Raw genomic sequence first — 26,809 nt, 5'->3', positions numbered from 1 at the left:
TCAACACGTGTATACCTACTAAAATAGTTTATTCCCATAAAAATAACCTGATTCTTTTTTGTTACATTATAACTTAATTGTAAATTATTTATAAATTGAATGTACTGGTACAAGGGAACGTTTTTTTATCTTTTCAACTCGTAAAGGATTTATAGATATAAGAGAAAAGCTTTGCCGAGTGTTATCACGTGGCGTTGAAAGTATAGGTACATAGAGAATTTTTTTACGGCACATAAGGCGGACCGCGATATCATCTATGATGGCGAGGTATTATAGTTCGAGTATCCCTCGCTTCTATTTTATGTTGGACCGACCCTTTATAGCCTAAGCCGACCACTCTTCTCTGCTAGCAACACATACCATCTTGCTGTTATAACTTCCCTCGTCGGTAAAAATGTCGACACATGGGAAATACTTTTTATGTCGATTAATGTATAACCCAGAAAGGCTCATGCGTGGATGAAATGTTATTCACCAACAGTTTGTTCCATTTATTACGTTGTTTTTTTGCTAATCTGTTCCTAGAAATGCATGTTTGAGGACATGTAACATGTTACTTTATTAGTGGAAAGCATTTTTGAAGGGTTAGAAGCGCCGACGAGAAATTTGTTAATAGCAATTCGAGGAGTCGAGTGATTTTTAGTAAATCGCTTAAATATATTGTTCCGAATATGTATTGGGTAGCACATTTTTTATCCGGTCCAGTTTCTTTTAGATTTAATTTTTCGAGGGGTTTATTTAGAAGTGTACACGTCAGATCTATTCAGGTATAATTTTAAAGAAAATTACGGTAAATTATTTTGGTGATAGTGGATGTATTTCTTTTTTTTTTTTTTATATATAATACTGAATTTTTGTACACTTAAAAGAGATGGGGGAACGTTTGACTTTAGAAGTTTACAACTTAGAGCGGGAAGATTTTGGAGAATTATGCGAAAGCTCATTTAGGAGCTTTAAACTTGAGTCGTGTTTTGCGATAATCGTTTTTAATGTTGATTTTTAATTCTTAATATTGACAGTGATATTTTCCAAATAGCACGTGCAAGCTTGTGGGGTTAAGAGTTATTATTTATTTATATTTCATGATTATCTTTATTGCTGAAGTATATAAAATTGGACATATTGTGTATCATATAATTTTTATTTAACTGTTTACATCTTCTCCTTTATTTTCAATCTATTAACACTAAACGTTCCGACAATTTATAACCCCATTACAATACATGCATTACATACATTACATACATTACATCCATGCAACTGTAAGTAGAGCGTGCCCTTCAACAGCAGACTTTACGTTATCGTTGACTAATTAATTATTTTGTCATAATTTATTTCCCAAAAGCAGTTAATTAAATTTTCTTATTTACCATAGTTATCACATAACTATGATAAATAATAAAATGAAAGGTGTATCACATACACCTTTCATGTACTCGATTTTTAAATTCATTGCAGGTCTCAGAATCTTTGGAAAATCAATCCTTCGACATTTTGTTATTCTTAATCGCGCGGGTCGCGAATATTTTGAAAGATTATTTTTTTAAATTATATATCTTTACCGCCCTCAATATTTCCATTACTAAAGGATTTAGATCTTGAAATGCTGAAAATGTGTAGAATGGTGTACGGAAGAAAAGATCCTGAAGAGATGCCTTCCGTGGGTACCTCTATCTTTGACCACCGTCTCATGAATAAAAAATTCCTCATTTCCTCCCGACATGTGCCGCAAATGTCCAGAGGTACTTTCTACCTATTGTCCGATAAATACGCAATCTCAGGTATTTTCAAGAAATCCGGGAATGCTTCTTCGTGACGACCTCCTGAAATTTTTGTGTTTCCTAAAATTTCTATTTCTTAACATTGATTTGCTACTTACACATATACACAGATTATTAATCTTTTACTAAAATAATATTTTTATCGTTACACGTTCTCATAAATACACTCCCTGTACATGCGCTAGCCTAATATATAAACCCGAGTAGACGTATGTTAATAATATAATTAATTTTTACATTGCATGAAGAAAGGAACATTTACCCAGTTTTCATTTCTTCATAGCCGAGCAGTGTTCTTTGTTTTATCTCCTCGTGCCGAAAAAGAGCTTGAAATTCTTCCTACCTTCATCACAGGAATTGTTTAATTTATTTATTGTATTAAACATTAGCATTACCATTGTATTCACTTAGATCTATACGTGATATGACTAAATTATTAAATAAGTAACGTAATATAACTGATTTACTAAATAAGTAAAGAACGTATGTGGAAGTATGTACTTTTTCTCTTGTCGCGGTTGAAATTATAAAACAGTGAATCCGAGAATAGTACATATTGTTTAGTTTACGGGTCTGCGTTGAACGGAATTAAATGACGAAGCGGCATTGATTTTTGCATTCGATATCGAATAAAACGAAATGGCAAACTGTCCATGGTATTTGCTGTTGCCGACTGATAGAAGACCCCGTCGAGTTATGGCGTGCATCTGAGCTCGATCTTTCATCTAGTCGAATAATAACAATTAGAAACTAAATGTAATCAAATAAAGGAAAAATAAGACTTTTGCCTTCTCCGAGATCGAATAAAACGAAATGGTAAACCGTGCATGGTATTCAGCGTGGCGGACTGATAGGATTTCCCGTCGAGTTATGGCGCCCATCTTTCATCTAGCCGAATAATAAAAATTACAAACTAAATGTATCCGAATAAAGGAAAAATAAGACTTTTGCATTCCCCGAGATCGAATAAAACGAAATGGCAAACCGTGCCCGGTATTCGGCGTGCCGGACTGATAGGAGATCCCGTCGAATTATGGCGCCCATCTTTCATCTAGCCGAATAATAAAAATTACAAACTAAATGTAATCACATAACGAAAAAATAAGTTTTTTTGCATTCGTCGAGATTGAATAAAATGAAATGCCAAACCGCGCATGGTATTCAGTGTGGCGGACTGATAGGATTTCCCGTCAAGCTATGGCGCCCATCCTTCATCTAGCCGAATAATAAAAATTAGAAAGTAAATGTAACCGAATAAAGGAAAAATAAGACTTGTGCATTCGCCGAGATCGAATAAAACGAAATGGCAAACCGTGCCCGGTATTCGGCGTGCCGGACTGATAGGAGATCCCGTCGAGTTATGGCGCCCATCTGAGCTCCACACCGGCCCTTCCGCTATCGATTCCGGTAGCTGAAAGCAGCTGACTGCTGGCCGACTAGCGCTGGTTACTCGCTCCACCCGTGGAACGACTACTTTTCCCTTTACCGACGTTGGAGAGGTCAACCTGGCCCTGGGCCACGTTGATATAACTTTCATGAAGAAAGCACGGGGAGGGTCAAGGAGCAAGGCGAAGCCCCTGTACCGCAAGCTCGTTACCGACGACTTCCTTTAAACGGGGGATGAGCACCATTGAGGATTCGCCCTGGCCCCTTGTCATTGCGACCCTTTGAAAAACGGGCTTCGAATTAAATTCCGGGATCTGGAAAGTGTCCTCCGCGTGGAGAGAGACGTCGAGTATCGGGCTCTCCAGCATTTTGGTCACTTCAAAGAAAGGGCGCCATATTTAATCGGTGTACCGAAGGCTTGTGGTAAAGGGTTAAGCGGCCGGTGCTGCACCGTCTACCTTTTGTTTCTCACGAAACTGGAGCATATGAGCCTCATGTTTTATGTATAAGGTTCTCTTTAAAAGGTTACATGAATGTATGTTTGTACCAAATGTGTGGAATACTGGTGGGTCCGGTTTTAATTTAAATTTAAATTAAAAATTAAATGAACGTACGGTGGTATTGAATGTAGAGGGCGCATGGGTTAGGTTTTAATTGAATGTTGTTTTAGAAATTAAATTATAATACGGCATTGCCGAAGATGCATCCATTCATTTTTCCAGTACTTCGGTCATTTTAGAGAAAGCTGTTTCTAATCGGTGCATTAAGGGTATATCGTTAAGGGCGGAGGATTATTAATTCAGGAAATTATGGATTTTGATGCTCGAAATAACGGGAAAATCGGTGGAAATCACCGGAAATCATCGGAAGATTGTCGCAATCTTTAAGCCGAACGTCACTTGTTACTGAATCACAATACTGTTTATCATATGAAAGCAAAGGCAATCGATTCTCAAAAAAGGAAATCGCTTTCAATGATTTCGGAGTGAATGGTCCCTCGGTTAAGGGTTAAGGATTAAGGGTTAAGGGTACGGTACTTTAATACTTACCTTTTCTTTATTTCGAAGCATATAAACAAACGAGTTCATATTTTATGCATCACACTTCTTATAGAAGGTAACATGAATTTAACCCAAATATGTTGATTATGCATGCGTTCAGTTTTAACGAAATGCTAAATTAATAGTTATACGACCGTACAGTATCACTTTCCCCCACGATTCATCTTGTGACATTTTCAACGGAGTTTCATATTAAATTTTGAATTAAATTTTGATTTTGACAAAAAATGTTATCATCTCGGCCGTTTCGCGAAATGAAGCAACTTCGTTTTTAACCAGCGAGCTAATTGCACATTACGCCACGGCGGAAATGTATGTGAAAATATTTGGAATAAAGCTCAATTCTTAACCTGTGGACTAATTGCTCGTTATTTGCGTCACGAAGTGCCGTAATTCAGAAAAATCCGGAATACACCGAGATTTTTAATCCATGTACTACTCGCAGATTATTTGTCACGGGATGTGGCGTTTAAGTGAAAATATCCGGATTATAACTGAACTTTTAGTCCGCGGGGTAATTGCACTTTATTTATGTCACAAAGTGTAGCTTATAGGCAAAGACGTCAGGAATATAGTTGCAATTCTAATCCGCAAAATAAAGGCGTATTATGTACAAAATGTATTATTCTCCAGCCTTTTGTTGCTATTGTATTGTCATTGAATAGGAATCCGTAATGCTCTATTGTACCCTTTAAGGTCATAATCGTACTCCTTGGAGTACGAATCACGTTTATTTATGTATTATCCACGATATTGTTAATTTACTTTAAAGTAAGGTAACATGTATTATACAGAGAAATTGTAAAATACGGAGGAAAAGAGTTATCAAGTTTCACTTGAAGCGAATATTAACCAATAGATTTATCAATTCATATTTCGAATGGGTTTCATACAAGCAAGATTAGAAAAATATAGCTGCAATTTAATCGGTGAAATAAACGTACGTTCTTCAAGGTGTATTACACTCCAGTCTTTTATTGCTATTGTATTAAAATTGAATAGGACTTCTTGATTCTATTGTTCTCATTAAGGCTTTCGAGCCAAGTATTCATCATGGCATTTCAAACACGAATAACGTCCATTTATGTATTATACTCGATAGCCTTAATTAGCTGCAAAGTAATATAATATACGCAAAATGCATAGGATGAATGGATAAGGTTCATTAGAATCGATAATTAATCAAGAGATTTATCAATAGATAGGTATGCCAATGGGTAAGCCTGAATGGGTCTTAATTGAATTAATTACAACAGGAATATAATGGTTATTCGGAAACTTCGCCGATTTGAAGTTGAAATGCAAGTGGATGGTCTTTGCCGGTCGCGTAGGAAGAATTATTGGAAAACGATAAAGTCTGACCAAGCTTAATGGTCATTACGAATCAGTGGGAGTATCTGCCTAATTGTAGATAACCACTTAACTGGATTATAACACCTGTTATACTTCGGCAATCGAACTATTTTCCTGTTCGTAGTAATAATTTAATACGTAATAGTACACGGTTTATTTCTCGATATAACGACGATTCCAGATTTATGAAAATATTTTTTGTAAATAATTATCGCGTTTTGCCCAGTCCTAAACCTTTATTGTGTTATAAATAAGCGTTTTGACGTTACATAAATTCACGTAAAATACTTCTTTAAACCTTAGTCAAATTAAAGGGTTGAAAATATTTAAACCGTTAGACTTAACAAGTAGATTCTAGTGATTATAGTGTAATAATCCTTAACTCAGACCAAATCTAATTAATTCATTTAATTTAATTAATCAATACCGATTAACCACACTGCGATATAACAACAGGTGATACGTATTGATGTAATGGATGTACATCTGCATGCTTCTCTTTCTTTTTATTTCTTGTACATATCCTTCATAAAGACTAATTATTGTTTTAATAAATATACGACAGATTGTAGTTGAGAAATGAAGACAAGAAAAAAAAAAGGGAAAAATGTATCGTACAGAGGTAAACATTTGACTCTTTTACTGATCGGTGTTGTCATCTAAATAAGTTAATCTTCTGCGGATTTGTCACGTTGGTTGCTGACAAATGTTACATAACCGTACACCTGCAAACGAAATGAGCTTCTTTTTGTGTCATACGAATACCCGACCTCTAATTGCGGTGCAGTGGGCTTTCGACCCTCATTTTTCACACATACATATCAGGTGCCCGTGATGACTATACAACAACACAGTAGCAACAATACGAACACCTTAAAAGATTCTCGACCTCTTTTGCCATAAGTTTAGGCGACACAATCTCGCCGCTCTATTTCAAACATTTCCGAGACTAACTCGTAAATACAACTCCCTTAAAAATAATAACTTCTCACGGTATCATAATTATCAATATTCACCGAACGCATCTTCATACCACGCGATTAAAATGCACGTCAAATAATATCTCTATATTAGTATAGCTAATAACATATAACCAATCTAGATATACCACAGAAAAAAAAAAATATATAAAATATTTTTATAAATACTAAATAATAACAAGATTCATATCCAGAATTGCATACATAGGCGTAACTCTCTTTGAATACATTTTTATTGACATGATGTACTATCGATATAGTAAAGAATATAATATAATATGTGTGAAGTAGATGCGACATAAAATATGTAATTTAATTAATGTTATACGTTAGAGAATAAACATTTATTAACTACTGCCAGGGCAGATGGTAAATATATTTTCAATTTAGGGTTCGAAGGGTTGTGTCCTACTTTCATTCAGCCATTTTGCTCGATCGTGTCACTTGGCTGTCTGGGGAATACATTTCTTCTTTTTTTTTTTTCCTTTTAACGTTCCATTGCACGTTTACGGCTGAACAGAATATACACGTCAGGAATTTCCGTTATCGACATTGGTAGCGCAAAGTCGTGTCGTTAGTGACAACGAGTAAACATATGTCATATGTTCATGCCAGGACTGCATGCAGGGCCGGCTCAAGCGACATGCAAGCAGAGCGCCAAATGCATCAACCGTGTTTGCAAATATTGAAGTAAAAAATATTAAAGCTAACATCTCTCCGTATGTGTGGTGCGTATTTGATGGCAAATATTGGTTTTATAAATGGCCCAGCAAAACATCGTAACAGGATATGGCGCGCAGACCTTTGAAAGGAATCCTAGAACGGTGTAGTCTAATTTTTTTTTTTTTAAATTATTCAAACTTCGGAAATTTCACTTCTGGAATTCCCGATAAATACAGTTAAGTTACATGATTTTACAATTACAATATTACGGACACATAACCTAAGCAGTCAGATAATAGAATTTTTCAGACGCTATCCCCTATTCGCCCTGAAAGTCTGAAAATTGGAGATTAATTACAAATGATATATTATGTATATATAGATTATATATATTATACATTTTGATAAATAACATTAAGGCGATTAAACATTCGTCTTTGTCGGTGCACTAGAAATTAAATATATAATTCATGGAGTAGTAATTAGTAAGTTACTTTCATTCCATATTTTATCATACCTACGTATCACATGTTCAAAGTAGATAGAAGATACCCATTTTATGCGTGGATTTATTTCCAAAGATTATTTTTCAAAAGATCCTGAAATAGTGTTAAAATATTCTTACCATTAAACAACTCCACTTCATTCGCTATTACCTTCATAACAATATTCGTTACGGCGAAACGTAATACCTTTTACCAGTTATCGCCCTTTCGTCCTCTCCTTTTATTTAATTATCACGGTATATGTTGGGAAGGCAGCGTTAACGCGTTTAATTTCCTTTATTCACTGCTTTTCAAACTGAAAGCTGTGCAGAAGTCCTGTAAACCTCGACTGCACCATTGTCATTTTACACGTTATGGGAGAACAATACAGAAGGCGTTCGCTCGAGTCAGTTTATGTTATCTTTGAATCCTTCTGCTCGGTGGAATCAAAGCCACTGACATCGGAAGCACAGCACGTTAACGATCTCATCAACCGCTCGAGTGGAGTTATCGAAGGACGCTTTAAAAGCCTCCTTTCGAATAATTCCACCCAGCTTTTTGTCCTAAGATTCGGGTATCGAGGTGGCCGAGGTCTGCCGAAGGTTTCGCAATCGATCGCTCGACTTTCCATGGATAAGCATCGTCATTGCCTCGCCGATGACGTGATTTATTGTACTCGAAGCTTTTATGAATTTGCGCCAATCTGTACTTTTACCCGGAATTTTCTTCTCGGAATATATGGAAAATTTCCTCGGTAGAGTTTCCCGCCAAGCATATAAACACGAGAAATCACCGTGTCTATTTACTGGAAATGATCATCCTTCAACAGTCGTGATAAAAATCAAACTCTTATTGAATCTGTTATCTCGTGTACTCACTGCAAATGTTTAAGCTTGCCGAGATTATATGAGATTTTCAATTTTTTATTGCGAATTGAGAACACCGTAGAATAACATTTTTATTACGTCCCCAGTAGCACAGAATAATTTCTAAGTATTTATTTGTAATCTTTGCTGAATATCTCAAGCGAGAGATTTTTTAAGATGTCTTGCAGATTTCATTCGAAGATATCTGAAAGATTTGTTGGAAATCTCAATGACATATTTAGTTTTAATAATTTATAAAAATATATATAGAAATTATATTTTATTATTTATGAACATATGATGAAAATACATTTTTTCATTCACGATTATTATCGGACTCTTCATTTGGTATCGAAGAACGCCACAAATTATTGTAATATTATTATATTCGTTTCATTATTTCATTATGGGAGCAAAACGTGTCATTTTGATTTCAAATATTTTTAAAACATTTATAATGTATTCGGCAGAGAATATTTAAAAAATATTTATATTAAAATGAAACGAAATGTTATGTATATCTATTAGCAAAAAATATTATGATAACACGTAGAGCTAATATTATACAAATATTATAATGATAATAGCCTAAAGTAAAAGTTTTGCAAATATTTCAAATGTCTGTTAAATATATACAAAATGAACGATATTCGTTAAATATATAGAAAGTATAGGACAAATATTTTGTGCTACTAGGGATAGGTGTGTGTGTGTGTGTGGCAGTTTCATTATCTTATTATGCAGTTCTCTATTTTCGTCTCACTTTTTTCTTGTTCTTCAATCTTTTAATAGCAATCGTTTAACACGATTAATATTCAGAGCGTAAGAATACATTTTATTTTCAGCATCCTTTTTTCTGCTTCTCGAGTTTGAAAATGTCAGTGTTCAGGGTGTTGGAAAATTCATTCAAGATACGGTTAGGGTGCGTTGGCGTTTATTAATTAATATCAACAAATTTAAACAGGCTCTACTATTAACTTCAAATTATAAATAGATATTCCACCCTCGTTAATTCAATACTTCTGAAATATCATGTAATTAGTAAATTGTATTATGCCGGTATGGTATGCATTGAAAATGTTTTTAATTTTTGCGTATTTATTTCCTTACCTGTTTCAATTTTAATTCAAAACACTCATTTTTTATCTTTCTTGTCTATGCTTTACGAGTTTTACGAGTGCCACGAATGAATGAGTCATGCTCTTTCTTTTCTGTTTCTACCCTTCTTCTTGTTGTCATTGCAAAAAACTGATAGGGTTGAGTACATCGCATAATCAATATTAAATATATGTGAGAAGCGCTGAAGTGCATTAATTCCTAGACATTAGATCGATGCGGTTGACCCTTTCTTACGCTTTGTTTCGGTGAATTAATTTTCTTGAAAAATTATATAAAGAAATGTCTTTTATCGCATTAACTTGGTTCTGGTGGAATATCGTGATTGATTAGAAGCCACTATCGATTGTAATTTTACAAATTACGTAATATCGCATCCGTAAATAAATTTCTGTTCCACATTGAATATAATCTGCATGCTCCATTACCATAAATAACACGAGTAGTACACCAGCAGACAATAACAATTGCGGGGAATATTCAAATGTTCAACGATCAACATTAATAAAAAGTGCCCTCGTACAGATAATTCCAAACAGACCATAATACTCATATCTTCTCTAATATATTCAAGTAACAGGGTGAAAAATCATAACCCTACCGACGCTTATCTGCTTATCAGCCGAAATTGTTTAAAATTTAACTAGCACTAAGAATAACAAAATTCCAGAACAATTGGAACTGCAAAGACAGTACCCGACTTGTGCTCGAAATGGATTATTCATAATTAAACTATTCAATATGATTTACTGAACACAGGTGATGTGCATATCTTGAACGACCGAAAGAATGAAAATAGAATTTTGAGACATTCTTCGGCGGTTTTCAAAGTGTCCTTAAAACAACTCTGTATCAACATGCACCAGTTAGTGAAATGATTTTTTATTTTTTATTTGACAGGAGCTGGTCTCTACCAACCCTAATCAGAGGAATTGGCGCGGCATTCTGATCGCCCTGCTGGTTATCATAGCAGTCCTAGCCCTTATCGTGACATCCGTTGCTCTGTTGACACCTCCGGACGAAGGTCCGCGAGTCAAGGGTTCCCGCTTAAGACTTTCTGAGGTAAGCCGATGATAATTATCCTGATAATTATCGGGATAAGTAGACGATGGAATTTCAGGTACTCTCCGGGGAATTGACGCCTCTGCTCTTCAACGGTTCCTGGGTCAGCAATAGGCAGATATGTTATCGTGATGGATGGGGTGGGATTTCTTTGCTGGACGCTTCCGACCCCAACGTGACGTCTCAGCTGCTGATGCCTAACGAGACCTTCGTAAGTTCCTTTTTTTTTTCCTCTCTCAAATTAATTCCTCCCCTTTCCCTCTTTTTCCCCATTTCAATTTGGTGCTTCCAGCGCGTGGTGGAATGGCTTAATCGATTACCTGTCACGAGTGAAAGTAATTGATGAAGTAATGGAGTATAATATCGCTTTTACTCTCATTCGGGGGAGGACATGAGTTCGTTGAACGGATAGAGAATGTTTCCTTTTTTTTTTTCGCACGTCAACGAAGGCGCGGTGATATAATTAAGGGTAAATTAGAGATAACTGGGGACGAACGGATTTATTATTTATTAAAGTATGGCGATTAAGGTCGGGTGACGTTCGACAGTTTTCGGGTTTTATGTGGAAATTGTTGTAAACAAGAATAGTTTATCCGGAGGGGTGTTTCACGTAGCACGTGCTTTTAATGTTTGGTATGCGTATACTCAAGATGAGTATCACTTTTTTAATGATATGTCTTTAGACATGTATGGTATTATCATTTATCTTTATCATTTCAGAGGCGATTGAATCCCGCTAAATTCTCCCTATCACCAGATCATAAGTACCTGCTACTCGCACAAAATGTTAAGAAGTTATTCCGGTACTCGTACTTGGCACAATACTCGATTTATGATGTGAAGACAAGGTCAGTATACTCGATAAGTTTCCTTGACATTTCCAACTTAAAAAGATACTCTGCTAAACATATGCCTCATGGAGTACGTACATCCGCGGGACACTTGCTGAATTTATTGTTCAGTCAGTTATATAAACCATCCGGAAAACGAATAACAATTTATCTTAGCAAATGTACTTTCCCAAAAGCCAACGTAGAGAACGTTAACCATGGTTAAATCTTGGGTGGTAAGAGAAAGAATTTCAAATGGTTGAAACTATAAAATCGTAGTACGTTGTTCATGAGCCAATGATAAATGTGATGATAAGAATTTATGAAAGGTATTGTCATATCTGGAAACAAAGTAATTTGAAAGCCCCCAGTTTGATGATTTTATCTGAAAGTACATGTCATGTTAACTTTTTCTTCTATATGAGAAACTTTACATTTAACACGCAACTTGTTAATTGCACGTTGCCTCATATCAGTAGCTGATCGACCTAAATCGATCATCAGGCCGAACCGATGTTTCTGAACACTACAGAAATAAACCATGCGTAGTTGCTTTGGAAATGACCCGACTGCCTAAATACAAAACGGACGTGTTACCATTAACTCGGATGAGCGAAAAGGCAAAAAGAAAGAACATTAGTCGATTTTTAAATCCCTACTAAAGTGTATAAAAATATTCGTGTCTCGCGTACTGACAGTCTTATAATTATCGTCTCACCCATTCACTATCTATAATATATCTCCTTTTTATAACAAACGGTGTAACATGACATTAGTAACCATTAATCTCCTGATACAAACTATCAATCAATTTATAATTTTTAAATACCATTTTAAGACCAATGAAACTCGTAGGAAATCCTGATAGAAAGATGTTTATTCCAATTATGATTCCCAGCGGCGTACATTAATATCGTAGAAATAATACTTAATAAGTTAGACCAGTCATTTTAAGTAGGTAGTTGATTCGGAAGAGTATTAATTAGTGTAAATATAACTTAAATCCGATATAGTTCATTGGAGATTCATTCAGTCGAGGCGTGCTTTCCCGTGGACGAGGGTAATCCTTTCTCCGGGGTCTGGATTTTCCGTATAACGTTTCCATGAAGTCTTAGCTGACATTTCCGTCCTTAGTGTTTCTAGGATGATTTTTAACCCTAGGCCAAACATTTTAGGGAAATCATCCCGCTAACACTGCATCCGGACAAGGACGTTCACCCTTACTTGTTGCTGGCGAAATGGACTCCTCGAGGACACGGTTTGGTAATGGTCCAGGATTACGATATTTATTTCAAGACAGGACCTCAGAACAACGTGGGGTTTCGGGTGACAGATACGGCTGTACCAGGCATCCTGTCAAACGGATTGCCGGATTGGCTCTACGAAGGTAATACGATTTATTAAAATACTTTACGAAGCGAGGCCAAGGTAAAAGAGAAGTGTTTACATGGGAGGATGTACCTCTTTTCCGTTCCAGAAGAGATATTGCACACTGGGGAGGCTATATGGATGTCAAAGGACGGTCTCATGATGTTATACGCTTCCTTCAATGACTCCTTTGTCGAGGAGATGCACATACCCTGGTTCGGGGAAGGAAGTAAGGCACTGTATCCCGATATTCGATCGCTGAGGTACCCCAAGGTATGGAAGTTACCTTCCCACCGGAAATGGGATTCTGGTGTCCGAGAAAGGCCACCTAAAAGACATCTTCTTCCCCTAGTTGCCTCATAACTAGAAGCCAATTATAGTGACAGTCTATTTCCGTGTCTCTATCACGTCTTCACATCCGTAGAGAGATACTCAGAACTCTTATTCGAAGGAGGGATGTAAAATATCTAGATTTAAATGTCGTTAAAGAGTCTCCCTTGCTGTGTGTGTATGTTTTCTGTATAAAGCTTTCAATTAGAATTATAATAATTGCAAATTAGAATAACGTTAATGGGACGTCGATCGAATTTCACGGTATATTTTGGAGTTTCAGGGAATTGTTGGTACTGTAAATTTATTGTTAAGGCCTTTTTGTGCCTTCTGTTTAGGCTCGAAGGATAATCTGTATCTTTCGCGTATTATTTGAAGGAAATATCTAATCGTATAGTTGGTAACTGCACTACAGCAAGATTTGACGAATTTTAAAGAGAATTCGCCTTTTCGCATAAGGGTTGAAAGTTGTAATCTTTGTTATCAGTGAGTCCAACTACCATTGCCAATGTGACTGTATATATTTTCACCATCCCTAATCAACGCTCGATTAACGAGAGAAACAATGGTGACCCTGATTTTACAGCCAGGAACTCCAAACCCTTTGGTACGACTATACGTTGCAGATCTTGCCGATCTAAAGAATATTCATACGAAGGTAGTGAAACCGCCGGCTATCATCGAGCATGTGTGAGTTTGCTTTAATCCGGTTTAGGGTATACTTTAATATAAAAATTAAGCGCGAGGCAAATCTTATACGCAAACGTTAGATCGCACGATGTAAAGCCTCAGTAAATGCACCGACTTATTTCTCCTTGTTAAAAGTCTTGCACCTCTTATGGGCCTTTTCACAAGTAGTGTATAAAGTATCCGTAAAGGGAATAGAAACGACTATATTTCAAGAAAAAGTGCAGCCTCGATTCCCGTTAATTTATATGATATCTTTGTACCGAAAAATGCATGATCTTTATTAATTTCTTATAAGTATCAAGGGTTCTTTGCAAAATATATCCCACAAGCGAGATATTAGGTTTTGACTTTTCCGCGCAATTGATAGGAGTCGATTTACACACTAAAGAAGGAATCACAAGTTTGTCTATAAATGAAATATTTTAATATTACCAGGGAGCACTACTTCACCACGGCAGCTTGGGTCTCTTTGACAGAGATTTGCATCACTTGGCTGAATCGCGCTCAGAATCTCTCTGTGGTGACAATCTGCAAGAGTCCATTGTGGCACTGTCAGGTTGGTTGAGTCTACTTCGATTTTTGATATTCTTTTTAAATTAATATTCAATTGGAAATTATATAATTTATGAAATATGGCTTTTTTATTAATTATTTGTTTATTAAATAATATTTATTTACAATTATAATTACAATTGATTACAATAATACAATACTACTAATACAATAATAATACATATAATTACAATTATAATTATTATTTTAATATAAACCAATAAATAAATAAATTAAAATATTAAATAAAAAATAATGAAAAATGAAAATTATACCTAGACTTAGGAGAATAATAAGAAATGTCGGTAAGAATTATTTGATTAAAGAATTATTTTTTCCTTCCCTGCCGCAGGAAATGCAACGGATATCCGGCGAAGACCGTGGATGGGTCGACACTCCGCCGGAATCGCCACTATTTTCTTCCAATGGTGCCAGTTACATCGCCATTGCACCTGCAAGGGATGGCCCAGCTGGTTACTATAAGCACATAGTTTACGTTAATGTCCTGCGAAATCAGGTGGTACCTCTTACACACGGAAGATTCGAGGTTACGAGAATACTCGCGTGGGACCAAGCAAATAATACTATGTGAGCATACACCTTCTGCATTTACATTGAACGAAATTAAATATTAAATTGATTGCACATCATCGCGTCTAACGATCTCTTAACCCTTAGCGCTCCGTTGGCTCCGCTACGGAGACATTCGTCATAACGTTCCGAAACTTGCGGAGCGCTAAGGGTTAATGTTAATAAATAACATTGAGGTAATTTTTAGAGGTTTTCAGGTACCTTTAAAAAGTACCTGAGTTTCAGGTACGCATTAAAATGTTTCAGGTACTTTTTAGAGATACCTGAAAATCTCTAAAAAGTACCTGAAAACGTTTAGTGAAAGTACCTGAGGCATATTAAAAGGTACCTGAAATTCAGGTACTTTGTAAACGTACCTGAAAACCTCTAAAAAGTACTTGAAAACGTTTAGTAAAAGTACTTGATTTTGAAGAACCCTTTAAAATGCTTCAGGTACCTGTAATAAAGGTTTTTAGGTAGTTCTTAGATATTTTCAGGTGCATTTATAAAGTACCTGATTGTCAGTTACGCATTAAAATGCCTCGCGTACCGTTACTAAACGTTTTCAGGTACGTTTTAGAGATTTTCAGATATGCATTAAAATGTTTCAGGTACTTTTAAAGGTACTTGAAAATCTCTGAAAAGTACCTGATAACCTTTAGTAAAAGTACCTGAAGTAAGTAAGCAAAGGTACCGCGCTTCCCGCGTTCATACGTACATGCGTCTGAAAAGTTGAGTGCGCCGTCAGTGTCCGTATCGTTCAAATGTACTGGGTTTTTTCGACATGAAATCTGAAGAGCGCGAAAGCGGAGCGAGGGACTCAAACGGTTAAGATTACTTTTAGTGGTACAAAAAAGACTTGTTAGTATACCATTTAAGATGTATGTCGCGGTATTTGCGAAATTCCTATGAATTCCATTGCAGATACTTTATCGGGATACCGCAGTCGAAGCCAGGCCAACGTCACCTGTACCGCGTGAGTTCGATCCTGCCCCACGTGGGTTCGTCATTGCACGAGGCCGTCTGCATAACATGTACAGTACCTGCTACCAAACCCGAGGCTCATTACATGTCATCGGATGGTCAAGTGCCGGCTCACACGGGGTCCACGAATCGCTACAGTACCTGGGCAGATAAAACCGACTGGAGCGAGCAGTACGAGGCCCAGGACACCTCGAAGAAGGAGCAGCAGCGGGTCTCGAGTCCCCGTAAAAAAGACAAGGGAAAGACTAGGGTCAGTTCGAGTGAGTATGTCCGATGACTGCGAACCCGTCTCGGCCCGAGGCAGCCTGCTTTTACCTCGTTAATGGCATAAGTGACCTTCGTCGAGGAGTTATTTCCACACACGATTCCCTTACGAGGAGAGAGATTGAGAGAGGGAGAGAGTACCGTGCCTTTCCCTCCTACCGGAGAAATCCGACCCTCTAAGACGAACCGAGGGAGCACTCCGTCACTCGTCACCATCTCTCACACATACACACACGCGCATCGGTTTATAATTATGTTTTATATACATATACCTAGATCTAGCCACACGTAGATGAGACCTCTTTGGTTGTACGACACACACGTAGACACGGAACGGCGATGCATTATCCTCCTCGACCTGTCCTTGGAGGTGCTCAAGCTTCCAGAGGGAGATTCGTCCTTCCGATCGACTATCGGGGACGGATCTTCATTTAAGAGCCTGATACCGAGTCTTCGTTATACACCGGATCGGGATTTATAAGCACAGGGTCGATGCTCTTCAGGTAGAAATCTTGAGGAATTAAGGTGGTATCAAAGTGTGATATGTACGTACCAAAAAGTTAAAATATTCATAAAACTTTTCTCCAAACTGGGTGCACCAAATTATCTGAAGCACGTGATTGTGGAGGCTCTAAGGAAGAACGCGCTGCCCGTGAAATTACATTTTTCGAGAAAGAAATATCTTTTTTTCGTTCTTGTTCGAGATAAGTACAAAATTTAAATTTAAATTGTAAATTTTTTAATTGAAAGAAAAAAAGAAATTTCATGAGCAGCGCGTTATTCCTTGGAGCCTCCATAATAACGTGTTAAGGTTTCAGATAATTCGGTGCAACCAGTTTGGAGATAAGTTTTATAAATATTTTCACTTTGTGGTGTGTATATATCACACTTTCATGACACCTTAAGTGGGAGGTGTATGGTTGGCCCTTCCTCTTCAAATTAACCTCAAGCTGTCCTCGACTGCTTTTTGATGTATAAGAATAAAGATAAATGTAATATTCATAAAGGGTCGTTTCCTAAAAATGTTTTAGAAATGAGTTTTAGAGTTTAAATGTGAACGTAACGTGGTTTACCGTCCGTCGCGATTTTCTGTAATGCAGTTCACTTCACAGATAATCTGGTACGCGATATTCCACTCAGTAATTTGATATGCCATCGAGTAATCGTTTTTATCACGGTGGATTAAATCGATTGGCTGTGCATTATAGATTCATCGTAATTTTATGTGCCGGTCGAAGACGAGGTATTGGCTGGGCAATAGCTGCATTTCCTATCGATGACGTAGGGGCAACTTTTTTTGCTAGAACCGACTCTTTTGCACCGGATGTCAAGCCGCATGCAAATCAAAGTCTACCCGAGAACAGTAGTTTGCACCCCTCACCGTAGTACGATCAAGTAAAACTGCGCTTGTTGCCATTTTAATATATCCCTGTATTAGGTACCTTTTGATTTCTTACCTTCCATATAAGGGATACGTCTCAATAAAAGCTTCTCGAAAGTCACGTCACATACTAAGTAGCATCGCTAGAGTAGCTAAGGTAGTTGCTTTAAAGATCGAGAAATTTGGCATACCCTTTTGAGATAGGTACCTAGAAGAATGTTATGCTTGTTGCACAGGTAGTTTAGCTTTACGTATTGTTCGTCGATTTTCATAGTGTTCTACAAACTAGCTGCTTCTACATGCGAGTTTAACAGTAGTAGAGACGCGGAGCTGCAAGTTTGTACTTCAGATTTTTCGAAGTTTCGATTATTTCGTACCACACATTCATACATTTTATTATTTACACGTGTCATTTCGTTGTAAGTGATATGTTATTCCATAAAATGTGGCTAGTGTGATCAAATCTCGCAGGAATTACATTGCTGAAAGAGGTTACAAGTGGCGAATCTCGATATGGCATTGTTTTAAAATAAGTATTCTATAATTAAATGGTACGTGCTTTTAGTATTCCAAAAACATCTTAAAACTTAATGATATTCAAATTTTTAGATGAACTAGGATAGCTTTTATCATTTCTTTTCGTGGCATCTTACATTTTTTATTTTCTGTTAAATTAGAAGTACAAGTAAATTGGCTTGGAACTCCATTGAGTATCTTGATAGGAATATATTGTATATGGAATTTTAATTGGAGTATTGGGACGTATCACTTGTAACGGGGTAGGTACAATAGCAAAACGATTTTTCATTCCCAAATCCTTTGGGTCCTAGCTCGATCTTTACCTTGTATGAGTTCGATCGATGATCGAAAGGTATGATTGAGGGACGGTTCGTTAGATTTTCAATCCTTGTCGAGGAAACAAATTCGCATTTGTATGCTTCGACAAGACAGGTTTATGTTTCCTGATATTAGAGAGATTCTTATAAAAGGGGAACGACTTGATCTTGCCACAACGCTTTACTCATTTCTGCGAGATAAAGTAGGCATACAATTAGGTTTTTGTCGAAAAGAAACTAAAGAGACTGTAAAAGTACATAAATATCAAAAATATGCTGCACAGCAATGTACAAAACAACATCAGTCCCCATTTTGAATGCGTGGAACATAGAAATGTCAAAACAGTAAATAAGCATAATACATTATATTCAATTACCCACTATCAATTATTGCTACAGGAATAAAACATTCTGCGTGCGTGTAATTCCCGATATCTATTATGAGTTTAACATTGCACATTGCACCTTACAATCTTGTATTACGACGACGTGGCGTCGAACATACATGCCGATTTAAACATTATTAGTGATACTTAGACCATCTGAACATTGTCTGACAGTTAATGTCCTCAATGCTGACGTTCTCTGCAATGAAAAACAGTTTTTAAGGACTATATTTCTGTATTAGGATATTTATCTCGAAGAAACGAGGAAAGCAAGATGGCGGATCGAGGGATGACATTCTTCTAAATAAGAACCGCTCTGTTCGACTCTAGCACACATTCCATCACCCATGACAGTTGAGTTAGACTGCGTGACATCCTCCCACGTCCTCTTATCGTAGAGATTTCTTAACAGCTGGCTTTATTGGAAACCGCAGTCCCAGCAGGCAATAAAAGTGACGGCGGGTCCGATGTGCGGCACTCCCTCTTATTCGTACCTAATATTGCCGTCTTGCGTATGACAGTGACGACAGTGATGGACGGCCACACGTAATCAGGTAGAGACGGTATATGAAAGCTTTTCTGTTAGCTCAAGTTACATGCTCTGTTTACACAATGGCTCAAGAACGTGTGCGTGTGCTGCGTGTGTGTATGTGCCAAGGAACCAAGGGAGGACGGAGAGCGTGTGGTGTGCGTGCCGCGGCAGAAAGGCGGAGATATCAACCGAGAATCGTTCCTTAGGTTTCCAAGAAAATCCCGAAAATCTTTCCCCGAACGGAGGAAAGCGAATGGGGGAATTTTCTCGGGGTTAAATCGACCCGAATTTCCGTATGAAAGATGTGGGACGTGAAAGGGACGCTCAAAATGGGGCGCCGAAGAACTCAGGATTTCCAAGATGGCCGCCGTCTGCGCGTCTCCCTTCGCTGTTGGTGGCGCGCGGCTTAATGAATCTTGTAAATTTAGAGCGATTCCTGATAAAGGCATATTGCTGGTTCAGTTGGAATATGGTCTTGGGGGAATGGAAAGGGATATTTAATTATTTAACCTGTTAATTAACTTTCAACGTGTGTACACGTCTGTAGCCCGATCGTTACAGTAAATTCTGCAGTTAACAGGTTAAAATGTTTTCAAGGTACTTTATCGTAAAAGAAATTTCCGTAGCGTGGGTGTAAGGTATGTAAAGAAGCAATTTTTTTATATTACATGCAATGGACATTGGGTTAGAGATATGAACGTTCGAAAACTTAGGGTTATGTTTCTTAAACAATGATTAGGATTGTGAAGAAAAATTGATTAAACGAGTAAAGGGGAATTTAGCACAAGGAACTTTTTCTCTTCTCCCGAGTGAAAATACCCAGATAGAAATTCATGATCATCGTGGCATGAGGAAAATCGAATTACAAACAATTTACACCAGTATTTGCTGCATGAAATGTCTGCAATATATGTACACGTATTAGACAATAAATTCGAAGAAACATTTGAGGTAAATTTGTCACCCCATGACTCAAATAATAGCTACGGATGCTGCAATTGTTTATCGGCAATACGTGAGATAAATTTAGCTGTACATATGCGGACAAACATTGAGACATTGCACGTACTTAACTTTGTTTCATATATAAGTATTTCTGGTTCGTCATTGCATCCTGCAGATATGAGTTCCAAATGAGGAGTTCAACGCCTTCGTGACGCATTTCATGATCTTTAATGAGGGGAATTTCATGCAATTTTTGCATTTCTCTCTCTATCTGGGTACATTGCCTTTGAGGCAGGAATTGCTCTGGATTTATGATATTCGTTGACAGCGAAAGGTAAACCCGCAAGCGGACAAAAGACGGAAACTCGAGATTCTCCGCTTGCAAAGAACATCGTCTTTCGGGCTTTCACCGTTTAGGATCCTTATCACTCGGGCTGTTATCTGTGCCCCCAGGGAAGAAAAGGGTGGGCTTTCCCAAGATTAAATTGGCCGGAATCTCTGTTTCGTCGGAGACGCGCGGTAGCCGAGAGGGATGTTAAGATATCGTTTACCCCACGTTGTACATACCAACTGTATAAGATCTATCTTACAGCTCTTCACCTCCTGGTCTTGCAAGTTTCAGTCCCGTTTTTCGCACCTGCACTCGCTCCCTTCCCTTGACGTGCATGCGGTCTGACGACATTCTAGAATCATTCACCATCTCTCTTTTGTGTACACCCGTGTACGTGTAATGTCTCCTCTAGTCGAGTATGTGCCTGAAGGGAATGGATTTTTGTCAAACTGAACTTTGTTTTCAGCGCACGTGGAATTCATTCTTGCGATATTTTATGTCTTATCGTATTATCAATATTTGGATACAAAGAGAAATTGTTTGCAACATAGATCTTGGTACATAAATCGATAAGACAGTATATCATTTTAAACGCACGTGGGACTCATTCGTGCGATATTTTGTCTTATACCATAGTATTATCAATACTTGCATACAAAGGGAAATTGTTTGCAACATAGATGTTGGTACATAAATCGATAAGAGAGTATATCATTTTAAACGCACGTGGAACTTATTCGTGCGATACTTTATGGCTCACAGTATTATTAATACTTGCATACAAAAAGAAATTGTTTGCAACATATAGGCATTTAAAGATAAACGTCGGTTATAAAAAAAATAATTTCACTGCGTCGAATGCGAAATAAATGTGCATTCGCATTTACTGTATTTATTGTAGAGTATATCTTTACTTTCGTCGGTACATATTCTGGGTTAAATTAATTGGCTACTGAACTTTGTTAACTAGTTCGTGCAGCCAGTGAAAGTTCAAGTCATCTAAATTCATGCAGTAATTATAACTAGAAGCAAGAGCGATAACATGCACATGCGTTTGGAAATAATTCATGTCGCATTGCGCACGGAGAGAATAATTTCATAAATAATTATACTATTTAGAGGCAACAGGAATATATAAATATGAATGATAAGCAGCTTTGGCTGTGGTTTTCATTTAATTTATGATATTATTAATTGCTATCTACGTGTCTATTCTCACATTTTTCAATATGCTGCTTTTTTAAACGGCTGATGTGATACTTGTTACACAAAACATGTTCATCGTGCAAAATAATGAAAAATGGCACTATATCACTGATTTTCGTTTTGAAAGTCAATGTACATACACATATTTGGTTAAGCACATTACACGATCAAAGATGTATATCATATGATTATACATTACGCTGTTAGTACAGGATTGTTTATAAATTAAAAATGTAAAAGTCTGAATGACTTAAGTTGGAAGAATTTGTGGAATATTCAATGTTCTAGTTAGATTTACCCAGACTTTCAGGAACGATTAATTACGTTAATAATTAGGAAAAGTGGATCGTTATAGGAATTAGTTATCTGTCAAAATACTAGAGCTTAAATATCTGCACTTCGAATGCAAACATTTCCACCATTTCCATTTTATACAAAGCATCAGGAGTTTTACATTATTACATATACGGAATAATAAATCTTACTTTTATTAGAAAAGCGTAAGATCATTTAATCTCGAGACAAATAATTTCTAAATGTCTACATTCCTGGCGAAGTAGAAATGAAAAACACTCACTTGATGTAAAATGGTGTTTGCTTTGAATTTGTATAAAATTATTTCCAACGCATCTCTTGGAATGTGCATCGCATGCGAGTGTATTTTTGCGAATAAATAAATGTAGTCTCAGTAGAGAAACTTTATCGTAAGTGTAAGCATTAGTATCTTTAATAAACAACGATGCAACTCTTTTTAGAAAAAGGAAGAGTAAGTTTAACAAAAGCATTAAGCCACTCTTTAATCAAACTGGATTATATAGATATAAAAATCCTTCGGGCATCGTGTTATCGATATAATATTTCATTTCAACTATGAGAAATCAATGGATTTATATCGTAGATGCTACCTGACATTGACATCTATGAAATTGCATTACGGAATTAATATTTCTTTTTTCCTCAATAGCTTTACACGAAATGCAATTATGAAACATCATGAATGTAACAATAAAACTGTATGATGTTCTATGAAATTGATTAGGTGTTACTAATTCTAAGGTGTACAAAGAGAATTCTTTTCGACAATTCGTAAAAATGCAATTCGTCTTCGTGCTGTTCCTCAGACGTATTGGTTCGATGTCTAATTTTGATTCCACGTGAAAACGGCATGAATCTTTCGGACTATTGATTGTACACACATGGCGCTTCTCAATGTTTGTGTACGGAGTGCTATTCGAATATGTGTCATGTACGGGGCTGTGTGGACGTATGAAAATGATATCAGGGACGACGAAATATTTTTTTTTTGTTAAACTTCTCAATACTTTCCTTTTCAGAAGCTCCAGAGCCTTGTCAGTATCACAGTGCGGTGTTTTCTTCAGAACTGGAATACTTCGTTCTGGAATGTTTGGGTCCTGGAATTCCGACGGTTGCACTTTACAAGACCGACATTCCAGAACCGCGATTCATTATCCTCCTCCAAAACAATACGGCACTCCGTGTAAGTACCTCTCCTTAACCCTTTGAACACGGAGCTATTTCGACATATGGGCGAAATTCGTCTGACCGTGCAGGCAATATTGGACCAAACGTCCGGCGCCTTTAGGCGCTCTTAGTAGCCAAAGGGTTAACAGCTTTTAGTAACGGAAAAATCATTGTACCTAGGTCGAAACCTAATGCGTCATTTTTAATAGCGAGAACGAACCGATAATTAATGTATATGGACTCTTTTCTTTTAGGAAAAGGTTAACAAGATAGCTCTTCCGCAAGTGAAAACCTTCCCGGTTCAGATAAGCGGTGGTTACAATGCACAAGTCAGATTACATCTTCCACCTGGGTTGCGAGAAGATGAAATCACTCGTTACCCGATGGTCGTTCAAGTGTAAGTCACCCTTAAAAAAGTTGATCATGTTCATACGCTCCCTACTTTAAATTAAAACAGGCTCTTAGAACACGTGGTCATGCTGAGACTGAAATATTCCATCTTGGAGGCATAAAGTACTTTTCAACTACGAATAAAAATTCAGATAAATCTTTGAAGAATTAAAAAAAAAAAATAGATTCAACAGACAGAGATATTTAACGTTGCGCGATTAATGTCTTACATAGACAATGGGTGAAAAATTTGCATGAAATTTGCCTCGTAAAAGATCATGAAACGAGTCATGAGAGCGTTGCTTATGAATCCTCATTTGGGACTCATATCTACAGGACAGAATGACGAACCAAATATATTGAAATATGAAACAAAGTTAAATGCATGCGATGTCTCAATGTTTGTCCGCATATGTACAGCTAAAGTTATCTCACGCATTGCTCATGAACAATTGCAGGGTCTGTAGCTCATACTTAAATCATGGCGTAATGGAAACGGGAGTATGCAGCAACGTCATATTTAGCTCACATTAGTAGCATACTAACTTCGTACAATGTCCTCCTATTAAATTTCCATATATTTTCAGTTGATGAATCTTATGTTAATGTTATGTTATGGCATATCTGGCATAAGACTCAAGTATGCGGTAAATGTATTGCTGCACCCATTTATGACAAGTTTACCGGAAGTTTTTCTGCAAATTTATTGTACAATATGCGTACACATATTGCAGACATTTCATGTAGCAATTGGTCGGCAGATTGCTTGTAAATCGATTTTCCTCATCATACGGTGCTCATGAATTTCTATCTGGGGTCATATGTAGTTATATTGGGTGAAATTGCTCATTTTTTTCGCAGATATGGTGCTCCAGGGTCGCAGCTGGTCACGGAGATGTTCAAGATCGATTGGAACACTTACTTGGCCAGCAGGAAGAGCATGATAGTTGCCCAAATCGATGGCAGAGGCACTGGGGGTCAAGGTTACAAGCTCCTCCACGAAGTGTACTATAGACTTGGCTCGGTCGAAGTCGCTGACCAACTGGAAGTCACAGAGTAATTGACGCATTAATTATTAGTATAAAGCTTCCAGCTCAAGTGTTGCGGCGGACAAATCTACCACATTTGTCCTGTTCTTGACAAAATTACAGATACTTAAGGGATTCTCTACATTTCGTGGACAAACGACGTGTCGCAGTTTGGGGCTGGAGTTATGGCGGTTTCGTTGCTGCCCTCGTTTTAGCTCAACCAGAACAAGACGTGTTCCAGTGCGGCATTAGTGTGGCACCAGTGGTTTCTTGGAAGCTATATGGTATTTTAATTTTTAAAATTACTTATTCGCAATACTGCATCGTCTCGCAAAGTTAGATAAATCTATGCAGGCATCATGACCCCACGCAAAAAAAAAACGATCGATTAATTCCCATAGACATTTCTTGCAATTAGCAGATTTTCTGTCAGGTCAGGAAAATCATAGTGCAAGTTGTAGATTTGTGGCACCTGTGCTTACTTGTAAGCTTTACGGTATTTTAATTTTTTTAATCAATTATTCGGGATATTCCACCGTATCGCAAAGTCAGATAAATCTATAAAGGCATCATGACTCCGCGTAAAAAATGTTGGATTAATTCTCGTTGACATTTGTTGCAATTAGCAGATGTTTCCGCGTAATCGGGAGAATCATACCGCAACTTGTAGATTTCATTTGAAATTCCTCTTGTAGATATAGACTGTTACTGTACACAGATTAATCGAATTAATTTCAACTTGGCTCCGTTTACAGATTCTGCGTACGCGGAAAGGTACATGGGATTGCCAAACGTAACTTCCAATTACAAGGGATACGCGGAGTCCGACGTCTACGAGAAAGTAGAATTCCTTCGCAATAAAATGTTCTACCTGGTGCATGGCACTGCGGATGACAATGTTCAATTTCAGCAGTCGATGGCATTAGCTCGACATCTTGCCAAGAAGGGTATACTGTTTCGACAACAGGTACGATTAGGAAATATTCCATTATTATATAGAGCCAAAGATTTCATATAAAAAAATAAGGAGAAATGAAAATGTTTCAAACAGTCCCAAGTTCACTTAGCGCAGCAGCGAGTATGTATATGTATATATAACGTAAAATATTAACATAATTATAACGCGTCATAAGTGAACAGGCCATTGTCATAGAATCTCGTATATCAACAGATTGAAAATGAGACATTTTCCCTGGCACGATAATTCTTTCTAATTACCTAATTTAATTCTATTTAATTAGAGTTTCCTTACGCATAATAGGGAATTAATTGTGAAAATTGGCATTTCAGGTATACCCGGATGTTAGCCACAGCTTGGCAGGTGTCAAAGGACACCTGTACCTCTCAATGGCTCAGTTTCTTGATGACTGCTTTCAAAAGCAAGTACCTGTCGACACCAAAGCTGGATTAGGCAGCGGCGGTTACGGGATCTAGTGGGAGCTACGTGATACTACAGAATAAAAAAAAGAAAAAAAAAAGAGATTAAGAAACCTTAGCAAGGCGGAAGATAATGTACATGGCAAAATGCAATCTAAATATCTCCAAATTGTGTTCTGTTTAATAGAATATTTACAGGAAAAAAAGAAAGAAAAAAGAAAAGAAAACGTGAGAAAAAGGGTGGCTCTCGTATATCACTTTTCGAACCCTACTCCCACGATCCCTGATTCTAGTGCGAGTCACTTCGACCGGAGTTGGGGGTGAGCGAGAGATTTATTTAATAACTACCTGAATCCTTACAATTTGTTTTCGAGTAACGATTACTTCCTGTCGGGCCACCGAGTTCACCGGTGCGACATAAATTATTCAGTGCTGGCTTTCAGATTACGGAAACCACGTAACAATTAATTCTAGAGCTAATGCCGGAGACGGGACAATCGCTTTAAGGGGATGTGAAAGGTGACATCTGAAAGATCAATTGTTCATAAAACTTTTCTACAAACTGGGTATACCG

At 37.2% G+C, this 26,809-nt stretch overlaps 1 protein-coding gene across 2 annotated transcripts in view; it reads left to right on the top strand.

Annotated features, from left to right (window-relative positions):
- LOC105702750 (prolyl endopeptidase FAP) overlaps positions 1-26,462 on the top strand; it is a 28,063-nt gene extending 1,601 nt beyond the window's left edge. Inside the window, exons 2-16 of one of the 2 annotated variants that reach the window (XM_012430568.1) lie at positions 10,592-10,753; positions 10,812-10,964; positions 11,474-11,601; positions 12,759-12,970; positions 13,064-13,224; positions 13,868-13,971; positions 14,407-14,527; positions 14,876-15,111; positions 16,018-16,337; positions 23,293-23,456; positions 23,695-23,837; positions 24,692-24,886; positions 24,982-25,142; positions 25,614-25,825; positions 26,149-26,462. In XM_012430568.1, coding sequence (XP_012285991.1) covers positions 10,592-10,753; positions 10,812-10,964; positions 11,474-11,601; positions 12,759-12,970; positions 13,064-13,224; positions 13,868-13,971; positions 14,407-14,527; positions 14,876-15,111; positions 16,018-16,337; positions 23,293-23,456; positions 23,695-23,837; positions 24,692-24,886; positions 24,982-25,142; positions 25,614-25,825; positions 26,149-26,292 — 2,616 coding nt within the window. In that variant the 3' untranslated portion in view covers positions 26,293-26,462. Of the gene's footprint in view, positions 1-10,591; positions 10,754-10,811; positions 10,965-11,473; positions 11,602-12,758; positions 12,971-13,060; positions 13,225-13,867; positions 13,972-14,406; positions 14,528-14,875; positions 15,112-16,017; positions 16,338-23,292; positions 23,457-23,694; positions 23,838-24,691; positions 24,887-24,981; positions 25,143-25,613; positions 25,826-26,148 lie in introns of both variants that reach the window. The other variant, XM_012430567.1, reaches the window with a different exon arrangement.
- Positions 26,463-26,809: the final 347 nt, after the last annotated feature.

The sequence above is a fragment of the Orussus abietinus genome, unplaced genomic scaffold (genome assembly GCF_000612105.2).
Source record: "Orussus abietinus isolate OABI.00-Male unplaced genomic scaffold, Oabi_2.0 scaffold301, whole genome shotgun sequence".
NCBI classification, from domain to species: domain Eukaryota; kingdom Metazoa; phylum Arthropoda; class Insecta; order Hymenoptera; family Orussidae; genus Orussus; species Orussus abietinus.
This window is presented reverse-complemented; position numbering and strand designations above follow the sequence as displayed.